At 35.3% G+C, this 27,294-nt stretch overlaps 5 protein-coding genes across 6 annotated transcripts; all 5 read left to right on the forward strand.

The window, feature by feature from the left end:
* Positions 1-2,617: 2,617 nt before the first annotated feature.
* On the forward strand, positions 2,618-6,829 carry LOC125841041 (protein IQ-DOMAIN 3-like). The gene is made up of 6 exons (XM_049520037.1): positions 2,618-2,856; positions 3,834-3,933; positions 4,034-4,354; positions 4,556-4,777; positions 5,211-5,330; positions 5,732-6,829. The coding sequence occupies exons 2-6, from the start codon at positions 3,859-3,861 to the stop codon at positions 6,437-6,439; spliced, it is 1,446 nt and encodes a 481-aa protein (XP_049375994.1). The 5' UTR covers positions 2,618-2,856; positions 3,834-3,858; the 3' UTR covers positions 6,440-6,829.
* Positions 6,830-8,985: 2,156 nt separating this feature from the next.
* Positions 8,986-14,371, forward strand: LOC125806987 (interactor of constitutive active ROPs 2, chloroplastic-like). 2 transcript variants are annotated; one of them, XM_049486737.1, is made up of 4 exons: positions 8,986-9,049; positions 10,802-10,891; positions 11,841-12,021; positions 12,528-14,371. In XM_049486737.1, exons 2-4 carry the CDS (start codon positions 10,866-10,868, stop codon positions 14,190-14,192), a joined length of 1,872 nt encoding a protein of 623 aa, XP_049342694.1. In that variant the 5' UTR covers positions 8,986-9,049; positions 10,802-10,865; the 3' UTR covers positions 14,193-14,371. The 2 variants fall into 2 exon arrangements, with proteins under 2 accessions (XP_049342694.1, XP_049342696.1); XM_049486739.1 differs by lacking the exon at positions 8,986-9,049 and having other exon boundaries at positions 10,696-10,891; positions 12,531-14,371.
* Positions 14,372-15,429: 1,058 nt separating this feature from the next.
* Positions 15,430-17,188, forward strand: LOC125841040 (40S ribosomal protein S23). Its single transcript, XM_049520036.1, has 4 exons — positions 15,430-15,558; positions 16,483-16,638; positions 16,747-16,873; positions 16,966-17,188. Exons 1-4 carry the CDS (start codon positions 15,554-15,556, stop codon positions 17,104-17,106), a joined length of 429 nt encoding a protein of 142 aa, XP_049375993.1. The 5' UTR covers positions 15,430-15,553; the 3' UTR covers positions 17,107-17,188.
* A 3,310-nt stretch (positions 17,189-20,498) lies between these two features.
* On the forward strand, positions 20,499-23,006 carry LOC125840971 (subtilisin-like protease SBT3). The gene has a single exon (XM_049519962.1). It carries the CDS (start codon positions 20,513-20,515, stop codon positions 22,826-22,828), a length of 2,316 nt encoding a protein of 771 aa, XP_049375919.1. The 5' UTR covers positions 20,499-20,512; the 3' UTR covers positions 22,829-23,006.
* A 1,019-nt stretch (positions 23,007-24,025) lies between these two features.
* On the forward strand, positions 24,026-26,445 carry LOC125840973 (subtilisin-like protease SBT3). The gene has a single exon (XM_049519963.1). It carries the CDS (start codon positions 24,148-24,150, stop codon positions 26,332-26,334), a length of 2,187 nt encoding a protein of 728 aa, XP_049375920.1. The 5' UTR covers positions 24,026-24,147; the 3' UTR covers positions 26,335-26,445.
* Positions 26,446-27,294: the final 849 nt, after the last annotated feature.

The raw sequence follows: 27,294 nt of genomic DNA on the forward strand, positions 1-27,294 counted from the left end.
TTTTTGCAGCTATACCATATAGTTGGCTTCTTAAGTTTTGTCTATTGGTTGGGGAACAAAATTATAATCTGAATAATTTTAGCCACTTTTGTGTATATATATAGAGATATTAAGATAACAGCTGGAAGATTTGGTCTATTGATATGCAAATATTTATTCGTATCGAGTGTTAACATCTTACTAAACATGTAATTTTTAGAGTTGGCATATTAAATTAAAAATACATATTACTTTAATATACGTACAAATGTTTTATATTTATTGACTTAATGTAAATATCTTATTCACTAAAGAATTTAAAACTTTACTGTGAAAATCATCAACCAAACAACAATAAAAAAAATAAATATATTCATAACTTGTACGCTTTATATTAACTAGACTAGAGAATTCAAATTAAGTTGGTTATCAACCTCATATTTCACCATTTGTCAGATTTTTGATATTTGTATTGACTATTAAATTCATTTGCATATTGCAAAGCCTATTTCTATTTTTCCATTTTAATGAGTTTGAACTTGAAATATCTAGACAAGATGTAAAGAATACCAACAATATCCGAACCATCCAACAACAATCCATGTTGGCCATTCAGTACCATATGTCGAGTTATTTTACATATGAATTTTATTTTAATTACCATGTTGTTGAATTGTAAGTTAATTTATGTTTTTGGTATAATATATAAATAGACATTTAAAGTTGGTCTCACTAACTTTGAGAGTATACATTTAGTCATTTCAACTTGGTCTCAACTGGTAACTAAGCACTTCAACTCGTTCCTATTGTGTTTCATGGACATCCGATGTTGACGTGATACATAAATTTAAGAAATATGTAGATGATCATTTTTTAAGTTGAAGGATTCAACTAAGCATGAAAATAAGTTAAGTTATCTAGATATATATTTAAAATTGAAGTATTTACTTATTAACTAAGATCAAATTTAAATTTGTGTTTATGCATTATGATTTATTTTTTCATTAATTGTTGAGACACCAAAAGGACCGACCACATGCATGTAGTTTCTGTGACCACTTCTGATATTGTAATAACTGATGATGCTTGTTTCAGTATTTTTGGAGTCACGAAGGAATAAATGCTTCATTAAACTTTGTCACAAGTCCTTTATTATTCACAACTCCATTAATATTCACCAACTGTATATCTTGTTAGTTGTAATAATAATAATTTGTTTTTTACTTTATCTAACATGGCAGCATCCGTAATCGAATGATAAGATGAAAAAAACTAGAGTGAATAGGATAAAATTTCTAAATTATTGTTTCGTTACCTATTTAGGATCAATAAGGTAGAGGCTAACTCTCTTTGTTTGTAATTAATTATCTCTATTAATAATTTTTATTATTATTATTAATAAAAGATTGATAGATGCATTGTCTATTGATATGAAATCGTTACAAAAATATATTTTAATTTACACTAGTAGATTTGTCAAGTTCAACATCGATGGGATATGGATAATTTAGACTCTTTACATCGATGAGATATGGATAATTTAGACTTTTTATATAGATTTGGACAACTCTTCTCTTGTTAGCTAGTTTTTGGTTGAGTTAGACTCAATTTTTTTTAGGAGAGAAGTATTACAAATACCTCTTAATTCATCAGAATTAATAGTTTTATCTCCGAACTATATATTAATAGTTTTAGAAACACCTTTTAACTTGACTAATTGAACTTAAATACATCTCGATCTTGCAACATGAGTGAAATACATTCCTAAATTGTCGTCAAATTTAGGATGCCCCATGACAGGGGTGTATCTAAGTTGAGTTAGTCAAAAATTGTTTTTAAGGTTGCTAATATTTCAGAACAAAACTAATAATTTATGTGATGGGATATGGAGAATTTAGACTCTTTATATAGATTTGGACAACTCTTCTCTTGTTAGCTAGTTTTTGGTTGAGTTAGACTCAATTTTTTTTAGGAGAGAAGTATTACAAATACTTCTTAGTTCATCAGAATTAATAGTTTTATCTCCGAACTATATATTAATAGTTTTAGAAGCACCTTTTAACTTGACTAATTGAACTTCAATACATCTCGATCTTGCAACATGAGTGAAATACATTCTTAAATTGTCGTCAAATTTAGGATGCCCCATGACAGGGGTATATCTAAGTTGAGTTAGTCAAAAAGTGTTTTTAAGGTTGCTAATATTTCAGAACAAAGCTAATAATTTATGTGAAGTTCAATGGTATCAATACTTTTCTTTTTTAAGAGTTTAGTTGACAAAGTGATAGACAGACAAACAAAGTCAATAACGAGGATCTCCCAGATCATTCCGTCAAAAATATATAAATATTCCAACTAGCCATAAAAATTGATTTTTTGCTCTTTGGGATGTAAAAACTGTTCTTCACTGATGCCATCAATGCTTAACGGTACAATGAAAATTGTGTCGGCTTAATCATTGTTCACCAAATACTACAAAAATACTGTTGAGGGGTGAGGAATCTGATAATTTAGTGTAGGGTCCAGTGTTCCAGCTCCCCTACACTTGCTAAAACCAGCTGTTCTTCTTTCAATTTCTCTCAATTCATTAGTTGGAATTGTTCTTTAATCAAGATCTACTTTCTCTCTCTCTCTCTCTCTCTCTCTCACACACACACACACAATACAAAATGCAAAAAAGGGTCAAAAGATAGAGGGGTCCAACTCTTTTCTTATCTTTTTGTTTTCTGTTACAGAGAAGAAGAGGAAGAAGAAGATGCCACATTGTTGTGACTCTTGACAGTTGGAAAAAAGAAGAAAAAAGCTGCAGTCTTTGAACAATACTACAAGAACAGAATATAAGCTTTTCTGAGATCTGTGCAGCTCCAATTTTAAAGGGTATTGTTCAAATCATTAAATTTGATGTTTTTTTCCTGAAGTTTTTTCTGTTTTGGTATGTGGGTAGTGCATAGTTTTCTGAAAAGTTGACATCTTTCTTAATTTTAAAGGGTATCGTTCAAATCAATAAATTTGATGTTTTTTTTTCTGTTTTCTTGAAGTTCTTGCTGTTTTGGTATGTGGATAGTGCATAGTTTTTGAAAAGTTGGTATCTTTGTTTGAATTTGAGCTATGGGATAAAAGGAAGCTAATTGAAATGCCATTGTTCTTCAGGCTATAGGTGCATTATCTTATCTTCCAAGTTTGTATTTTTTTTTTCTTTCTTTGAAGTATTGAGTATGAGAGTCAATTTATGGGTTGATGAGATTCTCTTGTTTAGCAGCCTAGTTTTATGGATTCAGAATCTTGTTTGGTTGTATATCTGGTTGAAAAATTAGATTTGGATAATCTAGGCTCACAAAAAAACTGTGTAACTTGGTTAGACAGTATTATCCATAGATCTTTCAGTTCTTACATTTTTCAACTTGTACCTTGTGGTGATTTTAGCTTCTCCTTGCCCCTCTCTCCTCAAACACAAGCATATCGTACATTGGGGGCGTTTGACCATGAAAATTGTGAGTATTTGAAAAAGTAGTTTTTTGTGTTCAAAGTGAAAAGTGATTATTTGAAAATTGTTGTGTTTGGCGATGAGTACAAATTTAAGTTGTTTTTCGGATTTTTGTGAGTAATTTGGAGTGAAAACAGTTATTTGGTGTTTTTCGAATTCTTGAAGTCGTATTCCGGAATTTTATGGACAAAAGACCTTTAGGCATTTGTACATTAGTGTGAAATTGTGATCTTTCACATGATACTTCATACCAAGTACTTTTCAGGCATTAGATTGGATATTTCTCTTTCTGTTATTTTACTAAGTTTACCTAAATCTCCAATTGAAAAGGTTGAATCATTTCTGTAATGTAGTGTGTTTTGTCTTCTAGATAAGACAATTTGTCGAACGAGAAGATGGGGAAGAAAGGAAGCTGGTTTTCTTCAGTAAAGAAGGCTTTGAGCCCAAATTCTAAGGAAAAGTCTGACAAGGTTATGTTGAAATAATCATATGCTAGTGTTTCTCTAGAATGATGCAACATTTTTTTGACACATATAACTGGTGCCTGACATTTCTTGAGTGTTATTTCAGAAAGATGGTAAATCAAAGAAGAAATGGTTTGGGAAAGAAAAGCAGCCACTCCCGGATTCTTCAACTTTGGTGGTTGCCTCAGTGTCTCCTCCGCAACCTGTTCCTCTGGTGGAAGAGGTCAAACTGGCTGAAGTGGAAGAAGAACAGACGAAACATGTGTATTCCGTTGCAGTTGCTACAGCTGCAGCAGCCGAAGCGGCTGTTGCAGCTGCCCAGGCTGCGGCAGAGGTTGTTCGATTAACTACAGTCAATCAATTCCCAGGAAAATCCAAGGAGGAAATAGCTGCTATCAGGATTCAGACAACATTTCGAGGATATCTGGTATGCATTTCTACTCTCATGTTTTGTCATTTCAAGTGATTTTCCCCTTTTCGGGAGAATTTCTTTCAGCTAGTTTATAATAGACTTGATTCTCTTAGTAAGAAAAACAAGAGAAAGCTAGTTTGCTGTTTAATTTTACTTTACTTGTGAAAACATGATTTGGTACTGAGATAGAACTTGCGTTCGGCGTTTCATTTGCAGGCCAGAAGAGCATTGAGAGCTTTAAGAGGACTTGTCAGACTCAAAACATTAGTTGATGGACCTACTGTCAAACGGCAAACTGCAAATACTCTGAAATGCATGCAGACTTTATCTCGTGCACAGTCTCAGATTAGTTCTAGAAGGAGCAGGTTGTTGGAAGAGAACAGAACTCTCCAGAGGCAGCTTATGCAGAAACATGCAAAAGAACTTGAGAGTTTGAGGGTCAGTATTCTTCCTTAATTCCAACTTTTTCTAAGAAATGGATTTGGTGCTGGAATAATGGAATTTCATTTTCCATTAGAATAACTGAGATGAATTTGTTCTCAAATCGACTGTGACAGTGTTCAAGTGAAGTTTACTGGTAACTGAGATTGTGTTTGGATATTTCACCAGGAGCAATTCATCTGTTTGTCCTACATTTGTGAACAAAATCTTTGTGTAATTTGTGAATGCCTTTTTGCGTTTTTAACAATATGCTATAGCTGAGTATTTAACGGCTTAGATCTTGTAAGTAACATATTTTGTGCTAGCAGCCCAAGCTGATCTCTTTGTTTTTATTTGTTTCCTTTGAAGGATTTGGGGATGGGGGCCCTCTGGTGTAAGGGTGTGTGAGGTTTTTTAATTGCACCTCGTCTAATGTTTTCTGTTTTGATAGAGAGGGGAGGAATGGGATGATACTCTACAATCAAAAGAGCAAATTGAAGCAAGTTTGCTCGGCAGATATGAAGCTGCAATGAGACGAGAGAGAGCACTCGCCTATTCATATTCCCACCAGGTACTACATTAATCCTTTTTTTTATATACAACTATTAACATTTTGAAAAGAGGACAGTTCAATTCCCAAGGCTATGTTGTGTGGTATGCAAATGGTGATGAATGTAGCCTTCTACCGTTGTGCCAAGGAGATGTTTCGAAAAGTCATATTTTTGTATAGTCAAAATTTTACAATGATATTTACCAAAGGAAAAAAAGAAGAAGGAAAAATCAAAACTTTAATGATGATTTTATTGCTGATATATCTTGGCTTCATTTCTTCTCTTTGAATTGCTGCATTAACCAATAACCTATGCATATCTTCAAAGGAATAACTTTCCATGTTTAACATATATGATTTTCCTCGTGAGCTTTTAACGACATTACTAGTCATTGATTATGTCAAAAATGTTGTCTGGACAGCAAACCTGGAAGAAGTCATCAAAAGCTACCAATTTGTTATTTATGGATCCAACCAATCCTCAATGGGGTTGGAGCTGGTTAGAGCGGTGGATGGGTGCTAGGTCTGGGGAAAACCAAAACATGTCCGAGAAAGAACTAAAAAGTGATCAAATGTCTGTTAGAAGTGCCAGCATGAGCATGGCTGGAGGGGAAATTACCAAGGCATTTGCCCGTCATCAGCTGAATTCTGAACTCCCATCTTCTCCTTTAAGCCAAAAACCAAACCGTCCTTCAAGCCGCCAGTCTCCTACTACACCTTCCAAGCCATCCACAGCTAGAAAACCGAAACCAGGAAGTGCAAGAGTCAGTGAAATAAACCAAGAAGATGACACACGAAGCGTGTTTAGCGTTCAATCAGAAATGAACAGGAGGCATAGCATTGCAGGATCATCAGTAAGAGATGATGAGAGCTTGGGAAGCTGCTCATCCGTACCAAGTTATATGGCGTCCACTCAGTCAGCAAAAGCAAGAACAACACGATTGCAGAGTCCATTAGGCGTGGAAAATGGCACACCACCAGCAAAGGGATCAGCAGGTTCTGTGAAGAAGCGACTATCTTACTCACCTTCACCAGCCATTACAAGACGGCATTCAGGTCCACCAAAGGTTGAAATTACCTCCACAAACACCTCTAATGCTGAGAAATATGTGAATGGAGTTGTCAATTAGCCTGTCTTATCACAAAGTAATAAGCTGTACCGCGGCCTTGCTATACCAGGTAAACGCAGAGGAGATACATGAAGATTTGGAACAAAGGCATTCGTGATCGACTCAATGCAACTTCAACTTCTTCATAAAATCAACACGAGTTCGTTACTGTATGTGCATTCCTGCGTGGTGCTTGATTTTTTAATTTATCATAGAAAAAATGATACTTTTTTTTTTAAAACTATTCGCTTCTCCCACGAGTGTTGATCATTTGAGATTGTGATAGTTGTGAATTTATTTTAGAGGAAGCATTTTCTTGTTTGTGATTATATATGATTCCATCTTTATTATGTATACAAAATGGTAAAACAAGAGAGACTATTTCTTTATTTAGTCAATGGACATTGTTGTTGTACTGTCTTTAGACCAACTGGTATTTGCCTTCAAGAATTATGGAGATGTGCTACTAATGACAATTCAAATGGATATATATATTTATTTTTTTTTATTTTTTATTTTTAATTTTTTTTAAATTTTATTATTATTATTATTATTATTATTATGAAGAGTGTCCATCTGGACACCCTGATACCACCATAGCACCACCTTGGTGGCAAGTATGAACAAAATGTGTCACATTGGTGGTATAAATATATACAACTTTTAACGAGTAACGAGTGACATGATCAAGATATTTTTGATAATTTGATTACGCATTTGAGCGTTTTTCCTAATACTTATTGTTATTTTAAGTCATCTTAGATTTCAATTATGAATACGATAATTTTGAAAGGAAATAGTTAATTGAAAATCTAATCTTGGTAATATATTAGAGAGAAAATTGTCATTTCAAACAATCAAAGTATATAATCTCCTATATAAGTTTTTGTTTGACTCTTTACAAGTATAAGCACTTATCCCGAACTTTAAATGGGGAGCAAAATTGCCTCATTTCAAATAATTCAATAGAAAAATGACCAATTTTTCTTTGTTTTGGATCAACTATCAGTAGGAAGAGTATTTTTGAGCTAGTTAACGTAGTGAGCAATATTTTAGAACTTAGTTAACTAACACGACATTATTTTTAAATAACAATAAAATTAAAGTAAAATTGATCTATTTCAAATAATTTAGGATTTTTTTTTTGTCCTTATTCCAGTTATGATTAAGTGATAACAATAAAACCTACTCATTTGGTCTAAAATATTGAATTCTTTTCCTAGCAATACCAAAATAGGAAGTGTATAAGACGTTTGCTCAGATGATAAACACCTCCGACTAGGGGGTATAAAATTGAATTGAAAATCGAACCAAACTGCAAATTGAGTCAAATTGGAAAAAATCCGACTAGTGGTTTGGTTTGACTTGATTTGGTATTGAAAAAAAAATCGATTATATTTGGGTTGGTTTGGTTTTAACTAAAAAAAATCAACCCGAGATCAAACTAACCCGACATTATATATATAATTTTAAAATTTTATTTTATACATAAAAATATTTACTTTGATATAATTTTAAAATATTTCTTATACTTTTTCATAGTTTTTATCTTTTAATATATTATTTTAAGTTTGAAACTTAGAATTCTGAATGGTCTAATAAAAATTATAGTCTACAGATGTTGCTAATTATAATAAAACTTAAATCAAAATCAAATTAATACTAATGCAAAAAGAAAATCAATTCAACTCTAAGAATGACAATAATATTGAATATTTATTCTTTAGTTTTACATTGGTTTACACAATTAAAATATATAATCTAATTTTAATTTCCTTTAATATTTAGTCATGTAACTAATACTTATTGAACTTATTTTAGCATGATTTAGTACTTTTAAATTATGATCATTTTCATTATGACTTGTTAATTTGCATTATTTGTTTTACGCGATTTCATTATTATTATTTTTGTTGGATAATTTAGTGTCATTAATCATATCATATTTTATGTTAATCTTTTAATAAACACCTTAGATAGTTGTATTTTGCTAGGACTAAAGAAATATTTGAAGTACAAGTACATTATATGTTTCTATGAATACTTTACCGGAAAAACCCGAAACAATCCAAAAAATCGAAAAAATCTGAAAAAACTCGAGGTTGAAAAATCTGAGGTTTATTGATTTGGTTTGGTTTATAAATTTAAAAATCCGACACAAATAATTTAATTTGATATTTGAAAAATTCGAACTAATCCGACCACGTAAACCCCCTACCTCCGATCACATAGAGAGTGGTCAAACGCTTGTTCCCCGAGGGTGGGTCTTCCATATCAGGACATTTATTATCTTGCATTAATTTTTCTTTCTTTTCTAGTTAAGTTCGTTTTATTTTCTTTATCCCATACTCACTGTCAAAAACAAACACAGTTAAGTGAAAGAAGACAGTGCTCAGTGACTTGGGAAACTGTGTTTTGCTTAGCTGATAGCTATAGCTATTGTGTGTTTGTGTGTGTACAAACGTAAATTAAGCTACGTACCCTCGATTGCTTCACCCCCATTAGGGTTCTTTCATCTGCTTCATTTTCCTTGGAGCTTGAGCCACATTTTCTTTCTTTCATTTTTTACCCCCCACTAAGGAACTGCTGCAGCTTGTTTTCTTGATTTTCACTTTCTTGAGATCTTTTTGGGTAAGTCTTAAGAAACTGTTCATTTATCTACACAAGTATTGGAGAAGGGTTGCTTTTTTGTTCTTTGGAATGTTGGTGTTTCCTCTGTTTATATGTATTTGGGTGTGTTTTGTATTTGCTGAGAGCACTATTTATCTTGTGGGTTAGTTTCTTTTTTGATAAAGTTTCAGTCTTTGAAGAAATTTTGCCTTTGTTTTACAATGTACTAGGTTGGCATGGATTTGGAGCACTGATTTTTCATGTGGGTTGGTTTCTTTTTGGATAAAGTTTCAGTCTTTGGAGAAATTTTGAGTTTGTTTTACAAAGTACTAGGTTGACATAGCTTTATAGCACTGCCTTTTCATGTGGGTTAGTTTCTTTTTTTGATAAGTTTCAATCTTTGGAGAAATTTTGAGTTTGTTTGACTATGTACTATGTTGACATAGCTTTAGAGCACTGATTTTTCATGTGGGTTGGTTTCTTTATAGATAAAGTTTCAGTCTTTGGAGAAATTTTGAGTTTGTCTTACAATGTGCTAGGTTGACATAGCTTTGTAGCACTGCTTTTTCATGTGGGTTGGTTTCTTTTTGGATAAAGTTTCAGTTTTTGGAGAAATTTTGAGTTTGTTTTACTATGTACTAGGTTGACATAGCTTTATAGCACTGATTTCTCTTGTGGGTCGGTTTCTTTTTTGATAAAGTTTCAGTTTTTGGAGAAATTTTGAGTTTGTCTTACAATGTACTAGGTTGACATAGCTTTATAGCACTGATTTCTCTTGTGGGTCGGTTTCTTTTTTGATAAAGTTTCAGTTTTTGGATAAATTTTGAGTTTGTCTTACAATGTACTAGGTTAACATAGCTTTAGAAGTCTGATCTTTCATGTGAGTTGGTTTCTTGTTTGATAAAGTTTCAGTCTTAAGAAGCTTTTGTGTTTTTTTTTTTAAAACTGTAGGTAGACATAGCTTTAGAGCTCTGATTTTGGAGGCTTTGTTGTTTTCCACAAGCAGATATAACTGTTTTATTTTGTGGTCTACTTGGGGAGGGCAATGAAGAGTTTGTAATTTCTTTGGATCTATGTCACCTAACAAAAACATGAAGAAGGAGAGGAAAATATCACCCAGAAACTTTTAGATTATTTAGTATTGCTTTGTGTTTTTGCATAAAAAATATAATTAGAAGTCCCACAACTCACAAGTGACTTTTATCTCAAGTGTAAACATGATTGATCCATTTGGGTAGAGGGTATGGGGTGTGGAAAAGCTAATAATGGATCTTATTTTGGTGCTGTATCAGTTGTCTCTTTGCAGCTTGATGAATTTTCAAGTTTCCCTTCTTTTGAAAAGCATATCTGTTTGTCAATCCTTAAAGGTCATTAGTGATTACTGTGTTAAATTGGGACTTTTGAATTGTTTGCTAAAATGTGGTTTCAAATGTCATTTTCTTATGCACCATGTTGTTTCTATACAGTATAAGCACTGCACTAAAAGTTGAAGTAAAAGTTAAGAAAGTTGATAAATGGCTTACATAATGATAGTACTTTGTTTTCTTGGATTGCAAATTTCCTTGTCTTCCAATTTTTTTATTTTTTATTTTTGGTTTCTTCCTCCGGTAGTAGGTTTGTTGGTGCAAGTGGAGGCAGTTTCTAAGTTGTTTTCTTGATAGTGCTGTTTGTTTTGTTTTATAAGTATCTATTATGAATGTGAAAGTTTTCAGATCCCTCAATAGCATTTCTTTAACAGATAGGGAGTCTGCTAAAATGTTTCTCGTGTTGCAGGTCAGGTTGGTCTTTGAAGAAAACAAATTAAGTTTGTCATTTCTACATCTTCCATTGAGAGGAAATGAGCATGCAGACACCAAAAGCAAGGTATTTCTAAATTCATTCACGCTGCTTTTGGTGAACTTTGCAAGTAATTCAAAGGCCTCAACTTATGTTTTTTACCCCTCCTTCCATGAGATTCGAATAAAGTGGTTTATTGGTTATATTGTAAGATCAATTCAAAGAGTATCTTAACTAATCAACAACTATGAATTCACAGTTTCAATTTGTCCCTTTCATTTCATTCCTGCATAGGCAAATTGATTTCTAAAACAGCAGATGATGATTGTCTTGAGCCATTGGTCCTTTGAGCAAAGAATCGCGTGTGCAACTGCTCTGTGACAGTGAACGAAAAATACTACATTCTTAATTATAGTTGTTGAATGATAATCTTTTTAGATGCTCATATCTGTGCTTTGAAAATGAACATGTGATCAGCTTTTCTATCTAAAAAAAAAATAACACTGAAGTGATCCTGAGGAAAGGAAGGAGTGTTATAACAATAATTCAAAGTTCCATTTTGTCTTTTCATGTTGCAGCTGCAGATTATTTGATATGTGATCCATCTTTGAAAATCTATACTCCTTCCGTTTCAATTTATTTGTTTGGTTTTGACTTGGCATGGAGTTTAAGAAAGTAAACAACACTTTGAATCTTGTGGTCTTAAACTAAGATATGTAGCATGTACCAAAATGTCATTTAATCAGTCTTAAACATGTCATGTGGAAAATTGAAACTAAAGAGTTGCCAACAAAGGACAGAGGTGATCTTTTTGAAACGGACTTAAAAGGAAATTAAGACAAACAAAAAATGAGATGAAGGGAGTATTATTTAACTTCTACAATTTATTAGAAAAGAAATACTACTACTACTGCGTTAGTTCTGCAAAGTTAATTTGCATGACTGTTGTGAAATCATTCTCTGCTGATAGTTCATCTCTTGTATGAGCTTGTTGTTTGAGTATCTCGTTCTCCTTCTCACGCGTTTTTGGCTGAAGGACTGTTTCTGTTGAGGTGCCACAAAGGACATCTTCATCTACAACAAAGACAGCTCGAAAGCTCAGAACTACAGGACCAGAGGTTGATTCTGTTTCATCTCCAAATCCAGCAAGCAGGACACCAAAAGACAGGAGTCCTAAAGTTATTGGTCGCCGGTCACCACGAAGTCCAGCAATGGAGGTACTTGAGTAATATACTAATCTTTAACATTTCTTTGGCACAAAATTTATTGTATTACTTGAAGAATGTTAAAACCCTTATGTTAATGTTCATCAATGATTATCAGTACTGGGACATGGTATATCAAATATGTGCAAATGCATTTTCTTCTGTTTTCATTCTTATAGTTAGCAGTTAGAATGTCCCTTTATGCTTAATTTAAAATCTGCGGAACCCTCTGCATCTGTAGCTTTCTCTGCTCTGTTGGACTTGTTATTCTGTTAAGGTGGAAAATAATTGTAGCAAATTTGTTGAACATGGTGCTCCTGTTATTTCACTTTTTCCTTGACAGTTGTTGCCTGTCTGACTTGCTGGTTCACGTCAGTTCTGCTGTTTGATGGAAAACTTTGTTTATACAACTTTAGAAGTCAAGAATTCACGAATTGTCTCTTTATTTATATATTATTGCTGTTTAAGTTGCTCTCTTGTTACTAAGATGGTCATTGTTCTTATTTTGCAAAACACAGCAGAAGCGTCCAGGCAGAATGTCCGCTTTGGAAGACCAGCTTGCTCAACTCCGCGAGGAGGTGAAGGCAGCAAAGGAACAACTCAGTTTATCGGAATCATTGAAGAAAACGTCTCAACAAGAGGCTGACGAAGTTAAGAGGCAGTTAGCAGTCATGTCAGAGAAGCTTGAGGAGTCTGAGAAGCAGCTGCTTAAATGCTCCGATTCTGAGGAAACTCAACTCTTGGAGCTACGCAAGATCTCACAAGATAGGGATCGAGAATGGAAATCTGAACTTGAGGCTGCACAGAAGCAGCATGGATTGGACTCTGCTGCTCTGGCGTCCGCCCTGAATGAAATCCAGAACCTTAAACTTCAGCTTGATAGAGTAGCTGATTCTGAAGCCACTCAAGCTCGCCATGCTGAATCAGCTCATTCTGAGACCCAAAGCTTAAGGGTACAACTCAAAGAAACCCTTACATTGCTTGAGCAATTGCAAAACCAGTTAAACAAAAGCAAGGAATCTGAAGCTACTGTGCTTGAAGAAGTGAGTAAAGCTCAGTTGGAGTTGGAAGTTGCAATGATGACAGGCAATACTTTACGCTCGGAAGGTCTGAAGGCAATGGAGGCTTGCAAATCCTTGGCATTGGAGTTGGAACAGTCAAAGAGTCAAGTGGCTGCATTGGAGGAACGTGTCAACATACTCCAGTCTGATCAAAGCAGCAAAAACATGAACCTGGTAGATCCTACAGAAAGTTCTGCAGCTGCACAAGAAATTGGAATCAATGTGGAAGCTGACGAACTAAAAACTGAGTTCAGTAATCTTAAAGACGAGGCAAATCAACTAAGAGCTGCAGTGGAGGATTCTGAGAGAAAGTATCAGGAAGAATGCATTCAGAACACACTGCAGATAAGAAGTGCTTATGAGATAGTGGAGCACACAAAGTATGAATCAATTCAAAGAGAGACTGAATGGACCTCAAGGTTAAGTGCTGCAAAAGCAGATATGGAAGAGTTAAAGGAGAAATTGATGAACAACGAAGCTGAATTACAAATGATTTCAGATGAAAATAAGGGCCTCAATGTACAACTTGAAGTAATGCAGTCAGTTGACCGCGAGTCTGAATTACAAGATGAACTGAAGAAATCAGAGTCGCTCTTAGCTGATTTACAGGCAAGTTTATCTGACAAAGAGTCAGAGTTGCAGAGTACTACTGAGGAGAATGAGATGCTGAAGTCAGAAATCAAGAAGAGGGAAATGGAGAGTACCAAAGTGAATGATGAGGTTCTTGCCTTAGCAGAAGCCGCGAGATTTGCTGAAAGAGAGGCCCTGATGAAGCTGGGGTATTTGAGTGAGGAAGCAGATAAAAGTAGCAGAAAAGCAGCACGAGTCATCGAGGAGTTGGATGCAGTGCAGACAACTAACTCTGATATGGAAGCTGAGTTGAGGAAATTAAAAGTACAATCTGATCAATGGAGGAAGGCTGCTGAAGCAGCTGCAGCTATGCTCTCAACTAACAATAATGGGAGATACGTCGAGAGAACAGGCTCTTTGGACTACCATACTATTGGTGGCAAGCTGCGTTCTCCGTTATCTGAAGATATGGATATTGATTACTCACCCAAGAAGAAGAATGGCACTATGTTGAAGAAGATTGGTAGTTTATTAAAAAAGGGCCACAAATAGATGCATATCATGCATGTTTCAAATAAACATTGTTCTCTTCTCTAGTAACCGTAATCTACTATTTTCCCTTCCCAGGTACTCTTGCTGAGCTTCGGCCTCCTGGAAAAATCTCTTAGCTGATTTTTGTAAAGCTATTCCAGAATTGCTGAGACCTCTATGATCTCACCTGCCAGTACTGATATGCTTCCTTAGGAGATAGTAAGCAATGTAACTTCATTTGCAATTTTCTGTTGAAGCGTTCGTATGTAGACTGTTGTGCATCCCAACAATGTTTCTACTAAGTGTAATGAACCTGGGCAGTTGATTAATCGTAGAATTTACTGTCTGTTCTTCAAATTTGTACGTTAACGATGGTAATCTGGATGAATTTTCACGTGTAGATTTGTGGTGTGTGCTTCATAGATTTTTCTGGACTCATCTTCATTTTGTGCAAGGGTCTACTTTCTAAGTGGTAAAGAAATGTACATTGGGTCTAACTCAACTTCAATAGTTAAGCTCACGAGAGAAGATTGTTCATGACCATATAAAAAGTCCATGATCCCATCCCACAAATGATGTGGGGCTCCAACATCTCCCCACAAGTTCATGATTGAACATCTGAAGCGTGGACAATATAAGATAAAAGGTCCAACATTGGAAACAATGAATTGGGATGATCTCGACTCTAATACAATTAATTGCCTTCTATTGGAAATTTCTAGCTGGTGGATGACAACTAGAAATAATGTCTATCCTTATCACTTGGAAAAAGAGTATGTAGAAAGTAAGAAACTAATAATATTGGCTGGAGGATGTTAGTTAATCAACTTGTACTCTTTATATGCGATAGTTTTTTTATCACTGTAAAAGGAAACAGTTGATCATGCTAAATAAAAGCAAAGAGAAATTGATTCACATTGTTATAAGAACTTACAAGTGGTACTAGTGGGAGTCTCGTGATAATAGGTGTGAGTTCAATTCTCATTGTCTCATTTCCCTAATTGACTATGTAATAGAAAAATGTAAAATGACATAAAAACCAAGTTTCATAGTTACTTTTGAAAAAAGTAAATTGACATAATAACTCCCACATAAAAAAAATTCGAAAAAATTGTGTAATATATTAGCTAGCGAATGTAAATATTTTTGTCGAGACTCGGAGCGGCTCCTTTATAAACTCATAAGAAGGCCTAATCTTTCAGTTTCCGCAAGCCCAAATCTTTTCAGCCCAATTTGGACAAACCCAATCTGAGAGATCCAATTCAACAATTGGAGTTTGAAAGCTGTTTATAACGATTAGGGTTTTGACAACGGCTGCTTCTTCTCTTCTTCAACCTCTCAAACCCTAATCTGAAGTTTGAGTTTCTCTTCACTCAGCAAACATGGGGTACGGTTTCATTTTTTTCTCCTATAATCATTTTTATGTGTTATAGTTATACTACAAGTTGCATTATTTAAAAAAACTTTACTATATCTGTATTTTAAGTCCAGATTTTTCATTCCCTGTTTATCGGATTCCTGATGGTTTTTCCTCCTTCTGCATATCTTAGCATTTGTAAACTATTGGTTGTCTGTTTGAAAAGCTTATATTATGAATTGTATGGGATAAGTTATATGAGTAAACTAGCTGATGCGAATTATAGCTTTTCGATGTCTCCAATATGCAATAATTGTTTAATAAATTGCTGAACTTGAGAAATTTGTTGCTTGAGCCGAGTGTCTTCTGGAAACAGCCTCTGTACCTCCACGATAGTTGAAATTGAGAAATTAGAAGTATCTCATTATTAGAAGAATGTAATTGTGTACTTAACAAAAAAAAGAAGAATATCATTGTGATTTGTAATGGTGGAAATTGAGATTATAGGAACAGTATATATATCTGTTTGCACGAATTGATGGTTCTTGAAGTTAGCAGATGCAAGTGTTATTTATGTTGTTGTTTAAAGCACTGTTGTATAAGGAGAAGGCATGGTATGTTCAGAAATTCTGGAATGTAGGATAGGTACATTTTGACGTGATCTGAATTAACTGGAAGAAATTTGATGTGCTTCTTCCTAGATTATAGTGACGAATTCTATAATGCCAAGACAATTAGCATTTGGGGGTTGATAGGGAAGATCATTGTTTGTGTAGATGGATATTTTGTCCCTTTTTGTGGTGGAATGGAAATTCGTTACTTTTTCATTGCCCAAATTGACTAATAGTAGAGATGTTCCAATAGTACTTGAGAATATATTAGTTGAAGTGAGAGAGCATAAATGAAGGATGGTTCTGTTTGTGATGTTGTCACTCAACGGGGTAAAAATTTCAGGAAGACACGTGGTATGGGAGCTGGACGCAAGCTGAAGTCCCACCGTAGAAGACAGAGGTGGGCTGACAAGTCCTACAAGAAGTCCCATCTTGGAAATGAATGGAAGAAGCCATTTGCTGGGTCATCCCATGCTAAAGGCATTGTGCTTGAGAAGATGTAAGTTATCTTATACTCCAAGTTTTATGGCTGCTGATCTTCTTTAGCCTTACTGTTTTTTGGTCTTTGCTTCTAACCAATCAAAATTATTTGAAATGATTTTTGCAGAGGTATTGAGGCTAAGCAGCCCAATTCTGCTATTCGTAAATGTGCTAGGGTTCAGTTGATCAAAAATGGGAAGAAGATTGCTGCATTCGTTCCTAACGATGGTTGTTTGAACTACATTGAAGAAAACGTGAGTCCTTTGCTTCCATATATCTAGCCACACAAAACAAGATTTTGATGTTATTTTTTTCAAGTTCCCGACATTGATTCTTGTTGTTGCAGGATGAGGTGTTGATTGCTGGATTTGGTCGAAAGGGTCATGCCGTAGGAGATATTCCTGGTGTCAGGTTCAAAGTTGTGAAGGTCTCTGGCGTTTCTCTCTTGGCTCTCTTTAAGGAGAAGAAGGAGAAACCAAGATCTTAATTTTGCCATTTTGCCAAGATACTGTTGCCATGGACTTCTAGTTTTCTTGAGTATGTACTTTTTGAGCAACTATCTTTAATATTAGGCACATTGCACTGGAATTTTGGTTCATTTCTGTTGAGTTCCTGGTGTTACCTAACACCATCTTACTTCTCACCCCACCCCACCCACAACATAAAGGAAAGAGAAAAAAAACAGAAATTGCATGTATTTTAGGTTGTAAAATGCTTGTGCTTTGAGAAAATGGGCATTTGCTGTATTGGATGGGGAAGAACTTTCCTGTTAGTGTTCTTCAGAATGATGGAAGTTATATGATTGAAGGATGGCACATGAAGATTTGTATCACGTCATAATCCTTTTTTACATAATATCACATGACATGTCTTGTGTTTCATTTGCTTTACGCAAACACCATTGGTGACAATACCAAGCTGTCACATTAATAAAACTTGGGACTAAAAAAGTTTATAGAGTAATTGAACTTCCAAACATCCCCTTTCCCTTGATGTAGTCACGTACTAATAACTATTAGTTCAGTGGATGTAACTTTACCCCCTCGAAGGTAGGGGTATTACGACACTGTTTATGTTGTTGGATGTAACTTCACCTTTTTCATTATATTTTATCTCCAGTCAAAAGATTTCAAAAGTGAGATAATCCACTCAAAAGGGTTACAAATAATCAACATTTTAATCAAAAGTAACACTAGAAGAAATGATGGATCATAGAAGTAAGCAAATCATGTTTCTACATGAACTAAATCCTATAGAGACATACAAAATTTATAGAGGGGTGGGGAATGAGTGAGTTGGCATGCATACCCCCCCCCCCCACCCCTCTCTCCAATTAACCAATCAATGTCAATATCTTTTATTACCATGCACAAAATGTGTTCGTAATGTACAACATATTGGAAGGACAAAAGAGATGTGATGACAAGATTTATGGAATCTTTTACACAAACGAAGAGATTGGGTTGTCCTGGTGAATTGACTAATCGAAAGACTTTTTTGGGATTTTTTGAGACATTGAAAGAGAAATACATGATATTGTTCATTTTGTAATTTTTTTTGAAAATATAACTGTTATGTGAGTGGAGAAAGATATTTTTGAGAAATAATTCCAAAGTACTTTTTTTTTTAAAAAAAAAAAATACCTATTGAAATGTTATATCACCACAATAATAATTTTGACAGTGTTTGCTAAGATTAGAGCCATTAGAAGTTGGGACAGAATAGCCCTATAAAAAGAGCTCAAACTACAAAAACAAAAATCTTTTCTACAACTTCATTTAGCTAAGAATCATCAAAAGAATGCAAATATTTCGAAACGACATCCACATATTCTTATAAATGAGTTTTGTGCCTGAAACCAATCCATCAAATTGTCTTGCTTGCCCGGGGACCAACACCCAAGTAATTTGTTATGATACCAAACATCATGGCCAATGAGATATGCTTAAGATCTTTCCATATTCCTTATGTTAGCAAGGGATAGCACACTGAATATAATAACAATCCATGAGCAAATCTTGTATCTGCTAACATGGTACCAAAGACGCCGAAGATGACGGCTATGAAGGCGTAGTAATCTATAGGAAGATCTTGTGGATCGATCAACAAAAGCTTGTACGGTTTCGCCACCATATTTGAGTAAAAAGATTCAATGAGATTTGCAAATTCAATTGCTCTTTGGGTGACTTAAATAAGGGACCTTAGTTCAGGGAAGATGAAAAGAATCAAATTATTAAAGATTTTTTAGCCAAAAATTAAAAAGACCCATCAATTCCCAAACTTAATTGTTTGACCTTTGATCTTCATCAAACAAAAGATGAAGAGGGAATTGAAGATCGTGCCAGCAAACAAGGAAGAGTCTATTGACTTCAATCATAATTATGAGTATTTTTAATGCAATATTATTAATGTAGAACAGATAATTGCTTCTTTAATTTATATATATATAAAATTATATAAAAAGGGTAAAACGGTAATTCAACTTTTGACTGGATTTGGTCGAAAGGGTCATGCCATAGGAGATATTCCTGGTGTCAGGTTCAAAGTTGTGAAGGTTTCTGGTGTTTCTCTCTTGGCTCTCTTTAAGGAGAAGCCAAGATCTTAATTTGCCAAGATACTGTTGCCATGGACTTTTAGTTTTCTTGAGTATGTACTTTTTGAACAACTATCTTTAATGTAGGCACATTTCACTGGAATTTTGGTTCATTTTTGTTGAGTTCCTGGTGTTACCTAACATCATCTTGCTTCCCCCTCACCCTGCCCTACCCGCAAAATAAATGAAAAATCTGCATATACACTATGCCTATTAGTTTAGTGGATGTAACTTTATCCTTGGAAGATAATGGTAAGATCTGTGTATACATTATCTTCTTTAGACTCGTGCGATATTACACCGATTATGTTGTTGCATGTATCTTCACCTTTTTCATTGATATTTCATCTCCAGTCAAAGATTTCAAAAGTGAGAGAATCCACTGAAGGGTTAAAATAATCAACATTTTAATCAAAAGTAACACTAGAAGAAGTGATAAGAAAATAAACAAATCATGATTTTACATGAACTAAATCCTTTAGACACATACAAAATTTACAGGGGTGGGGAATGAATGAGTTGGCATGCATAATAAATTAGAAAAGTATGGCCCCCCTTCCAATTAACCAATCAATTTTTATCACCATATACAAAATGTGTTTTAAATGTATCACATTTGAAGGACAAAAGAGATGTGATGACAAGATTGATGGCATCTTTTACACAAAAGAAGAGATTAGGCTGTCCTGGTGAATTGACAAATCGAAGGACTTTTTTGGGATTTTGTGAGACATTGACAGAGAAACGTTCATTTTGTAATTTTTTTGAAAATATAACTGTATGTGAGTGGAAAAAAATATTTTTGAGAAATAATTCCAAGTACTTTTTTTAAAGAGACATACCTATTTAAATTCCATACTGGGTTCTAGAGAAGGTAAAATGTACATAGAGAAGTTGTTTTAGAAAAACTTTCGGCTCAAATTCAGCAAATCCACAACTTGTTTAAAATTTTCAAGTTTATGTTTGTTTATTGTCACAAAATCATGACAATGAAATATAATATTGGTCTCTTATATAACCTCTATTATTTGAATTACTGTTTTGATAAACATATATTATAGCCTCAATCATCACTTCTAATATAAATTGGTGAATGTACAAGAATCCTGTTTGAATAGTACATGTCCACTTCAATTTCCATTAACAAAAGTGGCCACAGGTCCACTGACTGAAACTAATAACATTATTAAAGTGACCCTCCAATGAAAATCTGAAGCTAATCCAGAATGACTGTTTCTTAGAGTGTGTATAAGAAGGAGGCTCTGTCATTGTAGGAAAACACAAATAAAGAGGTCTAACTATGGAGACAATAGTTCCTTTTCTTCTCTTTTCTTGCTTTCTTTCTTTGTTTTTAGGAATCTCAGCTGAGAGATCTACCTACATTGTCCATTTGGATAAGTCTTTTATGCCTAAAATCTTTGCTACTCACCAAAATTGGCATTCTTCCATTATTGATACCATCAAGATTGAAGCTCCCACTACACAAAATAGCCACCATCCAGTTCCAAAGCTTCTTTATTCTTATGACAATGTGCTTCATGGATTCAGTGCTGTTTTGTCTAAAGATGAATTTGAAGCACTCAAGAAGTCTCCAGGCTTTCTTTCAGCTTATAAAGATAGGCCTGTTGAAGCTCACACTACACATTCCCCTGAGTTTCTTAAGCTTAATCCTGCTTCTGGGCTATGGCCGGCGTCTGGTTTTGGTGAAGATGTGATTATCGGAGTACTCGACACTGGTGTCTGGCCAGAATCTGCTAGTTTCAGAGATGATGGACTATCTGCAATACCAAAAAAGTGGAAGGGAATTTGTAAGCCAGGAACAGATTTCAATTCTTCTTTATGCAACAGGAAACTCATTGGGGCGAATTATTTCAATAAGGGGCTTTTGGCTAGCGATCCTACTATTGTTCTTTCCATGAATTCTGCAAGGGACATGAGAGGCCATGGCACTCATGTTGCTTCCATTGCTGCTGGTAGTCCTGTTAAAGGAGTTTCATATTTTGGATATGCTCCTGGAACAGCAAGAGGTATTGCGCCACGAGCTAGGATTGCTGTGTATAAGTTTAGCTTTGAAGAAGGGACCGTCATGTCTGATTTAATTGCTGCTATGGACCAAGCTGTTGCAGATGGCGTTGACATACTATCAATTTCTTATGGGTATGGTTTTGATCCATTGTATGAAGATTCTATTGCAATAGCTTCTTTTGGTGCCATGATGAAGGGTGTGTTAGTCTCTGCTTCAGCTGGGAATAATGGTCCTGAAATGGGAACTTTATCCAATGGAGTCCCCTGGATCTTTACTGTGGCATCAGGCAGTACTGACCGATCATTTTCCGGGACTATAACTTTAGGGAATGGCTTAAAGATTACTGGATTTAGCTTGTTTCCAGTGAGAACCAACATCAAGGATTTTGATTTGGTTTACAATGGAAGCTTAGCCACTTGTGATTCATCTGATGATTTAGCCCAAGTCCCTAATAAAGCACGTAGCATCACGATGTGTTATAGCACTGCACAAGAAGACTTATCAGTCTCTGATCAAATGGGGGCTATCTCAGAGGCAAAATTTGGAGGCGCACTCTATGTTTATGGAGATCCGGATGTATTGACATCCAATTATTTTACGAATCCTGGAGCTGTAATTAGCAGCAAGGATTGGAAAAAGGTGGTAGACTATGCAAAAACAACTGCTAAACCAAAAGTCAGCATCAGTTTACAGGAAACACATTTTGCTGTTAAGCCTGCTCCAGTTGTTTCTGCATTTTCCTCGAGAGGCCCCTCCCTAAGCTATCTACGAGTTGCAAAGCCAGATATTATGGCACCAGGGGAGTTGATTTTAGCAGCCTGGCCATCGAACACTTCAGCGGCAGTTATTGGTGTCAATACATTTTTGGATAGTGATTACAGTCTTCTTTCAGGCACTTCGATGGCTGCTCCTCACATTTCCGGAATTGCTGCAATGCTAAAAGGAGTACATCCTGATTGGAGTCCTTCAGCTATTCGATCTGCCATGATGACCACTGCAAATCCTTTGGATAATACTGACAAACCCATCAAGACCATGGATTACCTCAGAACCAGTTATGCTACATCTTTATCCATGGGAGCCGGACTTGTTGATCCAAACCGTGCAGTTGATCCAGGCCTGATATATGATGCAACTCCACAAGACTACGTGAATCTTCTCTGCTCCATGAATTTCACAGCAAAGCAGTTCAAGACAATTGCTAGATCATCAGCTAAGCACAACTGTGCAAATCCATCCGATGATATCAATTACCCATCATTTATTGCTCTCTATATCCCAAATGGAGACTACGCTTGGTTGGAGCAGAAATTCAAGAGGACAGTCACAAATGTTGGACCTGGTGCAGCTAAGTACAAAGTAAAAGTGAAAGCACCAATAAACTCGACAATTTCTATCTCTCCACAGACCTTGGTGTTTGAGAAAAAACATCAGAAGCAGGACTACACTCTCACCATACGTTACAGAGGCATTGAATTTGACCAAGCACAATCTGGTTCAATCACTTGGGTGGAAATGAACGGTCATCACACCGTAAGAAGTCCTATAGTAGTAGCTCCAGCTCTTGATGCCCCAAATGAAAATGATTGATGCCCCAAACTGAAATGCTGCAGTTGATAATACTGTTGCATTTGTAAGTTTGTAACTCTCCTCAAGAGGGTTCTGTTAAAGTAGCTGGAAAGTATTCTGGCAAAGCATGTGTGTTTGAAGTAATTGTTGAATAATGTTTTATTTTCTTGTGTTATCAATAAACCAAGACTTTGTTGAATAATGTTTTATTTTCTTGTGTTATCAATAAACCAAGACTTTGTTGAATAATGTTTTATTTTCTTGTGTTATCAATAAACCAAGACTTTGTTGAATAGATGTCTGATTGGCGATAGGGGTCATTAATCAGTAGCAACATTCACACAATAGGACTGAAATACTTAGATGCTATGTGGAAGCTAACATTTAACAATACAATTTTGTACGAAAAATAAATGAAAAAACAAAAAGAATATATCAAACGAGACAATAATTTAACGTGGTTTGATCAAGTATGAGAAATTCACTAATATAAAAAAGAGTACAAAAATAGTACATATACTCCACTAGAACTGAGTATATAGATATACAGAAAAAGAGAGTCTCTGTGTGTAAATAGGAGGGAGAAGGGATGCATACAATTAGAAAGTATGTACCTCCCAATCAATTACAATAAGGTAGGGTCATTTTTAAATATGCGACATACTAATCATCAATCACAATATGGTAGGGTCATTTTTTGATATGTGACATATGAATCAATCACAATATGGTAGGGTCATTTAAAGAAAAATATAACTTTTTACTTGCAAAAGATTCTCAATTTACTCACAATATAATATAACTAAAAAAAGGGAGATATATATATATATAAAAGAAAAGCTTATAAGCATTTATGTGAAAAATTTATCTAGTGCGTGCATTAAAGCAACAAGAATATAGGGATTGCCAAGAATATAATATTTGTCTTTTATATACTGTTTGTTACTTAATAATTAGTATTAATTGATATATATTCCAATCTTAATTGAACAGTAAGAAATATGGTTTAACATTCTTCCTGTGTAGTGTGAATACAGTAAGCACACAACTTAGACTAGCAAAGTCTCCACAGGTCCACTGACCAACAAGTCTTAGAAAATGACAGCTTACCAAATGATCAAATTGCATTGTCTACTTCACAAAATCAGCCAACTATGACTGTTTCTTAAGGTGTATATTAAAAGGGGGCTGTGTTATAGAAGGAAAACACAAAGTGTAGAGGAAAAAAATATGTTAGGAGTACCTTTTCTTTTGTTTTCTTGGTGTCTTTTGGTCCTTCTTTGTTATTAGGAACCTCAGCAGAGAGGTCTACTTACATTGTCCATTTGGACAAGTCTTTTATGCCTAAAATTTTTGCTACTCACCAAAACTGGCATTCTTCCATTATTGATACCATCAAGATTGAATCTCCCACTACACAAAATGGCCACCATCCAGTTCCAAAACTTCTTTATTCTTATGACAATGTCATCCATGGATTCAGTGCTGTTTTGTCTAAAGATGAGCTTGAATCGCTTGAGAAATCGGCAGGTTTCCTTTCAGCTTATAAAGATAGGAGTGTTGAAGCTCACACAACTCATACCTCAGAGTTTCTTAAGCTCAATCCTGCTTCTGGGCTATGGCCGGCTTCTGGTTTTGGTCAAGATGTTATCATCGGTGTACTCGACTCTGGTGTCTGGCCAGAATCTGCTAGTTTCAGTGATGATGGATTACCTGAAATTCCAAAAAGGTGGAAGGGAATTTGCAAGGCAGGAACAGATTTTAATTCTTCATTGTGTAACAGGAAAATCATTGGGGCTAATTATTTCAACAAAGGGATTTTGGCTGATAATCCTACTGTGAATATTTCAATGAATTCTGCAAGGGATACTAGAGGTCATGGCACACATGTTGCCTCCATTGCTGCTGGTAATTTTGCTAAAGGCGCTTCGTATTTTGGATATGCTACTGGAACAGCAAGAGGTATGGCGCCACGAGCTAGGATAGCTGTGTATAAATTTAGCTTTGAGGAAGGAACCTTCACTTCTGATTTAATTGCTGCAATGGATCAAGCTGTTGCAGATGGTGTTGACATACTAACTATTTCTTATGGGTGGGTTAGGATTCCAGTGTATCAAGATTCAATTGCGATAGCTTCTTTTGGTGCCATGATGAAAGGTGTCTTAATCTCTGCTTCAGCTGGAAATAGTGGCCCTGAAATGGGAACTATAAATAATGGTGTCCCTTGGATCTTTACTGTGGCGTCATGCAGTACTGATCGAGCATTCTATGGGACTTTAACTCTTGGGAATGGCGTAAATATTACTGGATTTAGCTTGTTTCCAGTGAAAACCATCATCAAGAATTTTCCAGTGCTTTACAACGAAAGTATATCACCTTGTGATTCATCTGATGTATTAGCCAAAGTCCCTAATGGTGGACGTAGCATTATGATTTGTTTTAGTAATGCAGTAGAAGTAGAGGACCAAATGGCGGCTATCTCAGAGTCAAAATTTGGAGGAGCCATCTATATTTCAGATGATCCAGATGTATTGTCATCCAATTTTTTTCCAAATCCTGGAGTTGTGATTAGCACCAAGGAAGGGAAACAAGTGATAGACTATGCAACCAAAAGTGCTAAACCAAAAGTCAGCCTCAGTTTCCAGGGAACACGTATTGATGTAAAGCCTGCTCCGGCTGTTTCTGCATTTTCCTCGAGAGGCCCCTCTCTAAGCTATCTGCAAGTAGCAAAGCCAGATATTATGGCACCAGGAGAGTTAATTCTAGCAGCCTGGCCATCAAACAATTCAGCTACAGTTATTGGTGTCAATACATTTTTGGGTAGTGATTACCGTCTTGTATCAGGTACTTCCATGGCTGCTCCTCACATTGCTGGAATCGCTGCAATGCTTAAAGGAGCACATCCTGATTGGAGTCCTTCAGCTATTCGATCTGCCATGATGACCACTGCCAACCATTTGGATAATACTAAAAACCCCATCAAAACCGAGGATGGTAACAGCGATACTACATCATTAGCTATGGGAGCCGGACTTGTTGATCCAAACCGTGCAGTTGATCCAGGCCTGATATATGATGCCACTCCACAAGACTATGTGAATCTTCTCTGCTCCATGAATTTTACACTAGAGCAATTCAATACAATTGCTAGATCATCAGCTAAACACAACTGTTCAAATCCATCTGATGATATCAATTACCCGTCATTTATTGCTCTCTTTAGCCCAATTGGGAACTACACTTGGTTGGAGAAGAAATTCAGGCGGACAGTCACAAATGTTGGAGCCGGTGCAGCTAAGTATGTAGCAAAAGTGATAGCACCAAAAAGCTCGACAATTTCCATCTCTCCACAAACCTTAGTGTTTGAGAAGAAAAATCTGAAGCAGGACTACACTCTTACCATACGTTACAAAGGCATTGCAGATGACCAAGCACAATCTGGTTCAATCACTTGGGTTGAAGAGAACGGTCATCACACCGTAAGAAGTCCTATAGTAGTAGCTCCAGCGCTTGATGCCTGGACCTGAAATGTTGCAGTTGGCAAAACTGTTGCATTTCTAAGTTTGTAACTCTCCAAGAGAGTACTGTTGAAATTGGAACTGTTGCATTTGAGTTATCAATAAAGCATGACTTTATTTCTGTCTTAACATTTTTTTGCTACATGAACTAAAATAAGCAGATGCTGAATTCAACTCATTAGATATCTGTTGGCGATATCACGATAAAGTAGTATATCCACTTAATGAACTCACGGCAGAATCTATGACTGCATAAAAGATGTTGTGCTGATACAACTGAAAATTCTAATCCTCTTGTTGTAAAGAGCGAGGAAACTAGAAAATTTAAAGTGCCTAAGATGCTTTAGTTTCTGTGTATTCCCAGACATTTCAAAAGAACTATGACAAGCAGAGCTACACGAAAACAGAAAACCGATTAGCTTCATTTAATCATATGGATTGAAGAGGGGAAAACTTACTTTACCACAGAACAGAATTTTCACTTCAATAGTCATCAAGATAGAGATCATTAATCTGTTGTAACATTCATACAGTTGGCTTTTCATGATTATACGATCTCAACAAAATTCTATACAGCATAGTATGCAGAGACTTGATGCATAATTTTGCCTTGAAACGACCAAGTGTTTCTCGTAGATCAAATACAACTCAAGGAGGTCTACATCATCCTACATTCGAGAAATACGTTAAAAGCCCTCGAATCATGGAGAAGTGTAGGAATTGCAAGAAACAGTAAAGAGATAGCTTTTGGAAATTTTGTGTGTATTCATCTCTTCTAAATACATGTATATATACAACTATGTGGAAATCAAAAGAACGTTCTATTCCTAACTGACTGTACAGGTGTCCTACTACTATTTGCTAATTCAATAACAAACTTTATTCTCTAACAATGTCTAGGAAAAGAAAAAGGATAAAATAGACAATCTAGCTGAAATTACTTCTAGGTATCCATTATGTACAAAGGCT

Source organism: Solanum verrucosum, unplaced genomic scaffold, assembly GCF_900185275.1.
Source record: "Solanum verrucosum unplaced genomic scaffold, falcon-dt-bn FXZP01000196.1, whole genome shotgun sequence".
NCBI classification, from domain to species: Eukaryota; Viridiplantae; Streptophyta; class Magnoliopsida; order Solanales; family Solanaceae; genus Solanum; species Solanum verrucosum.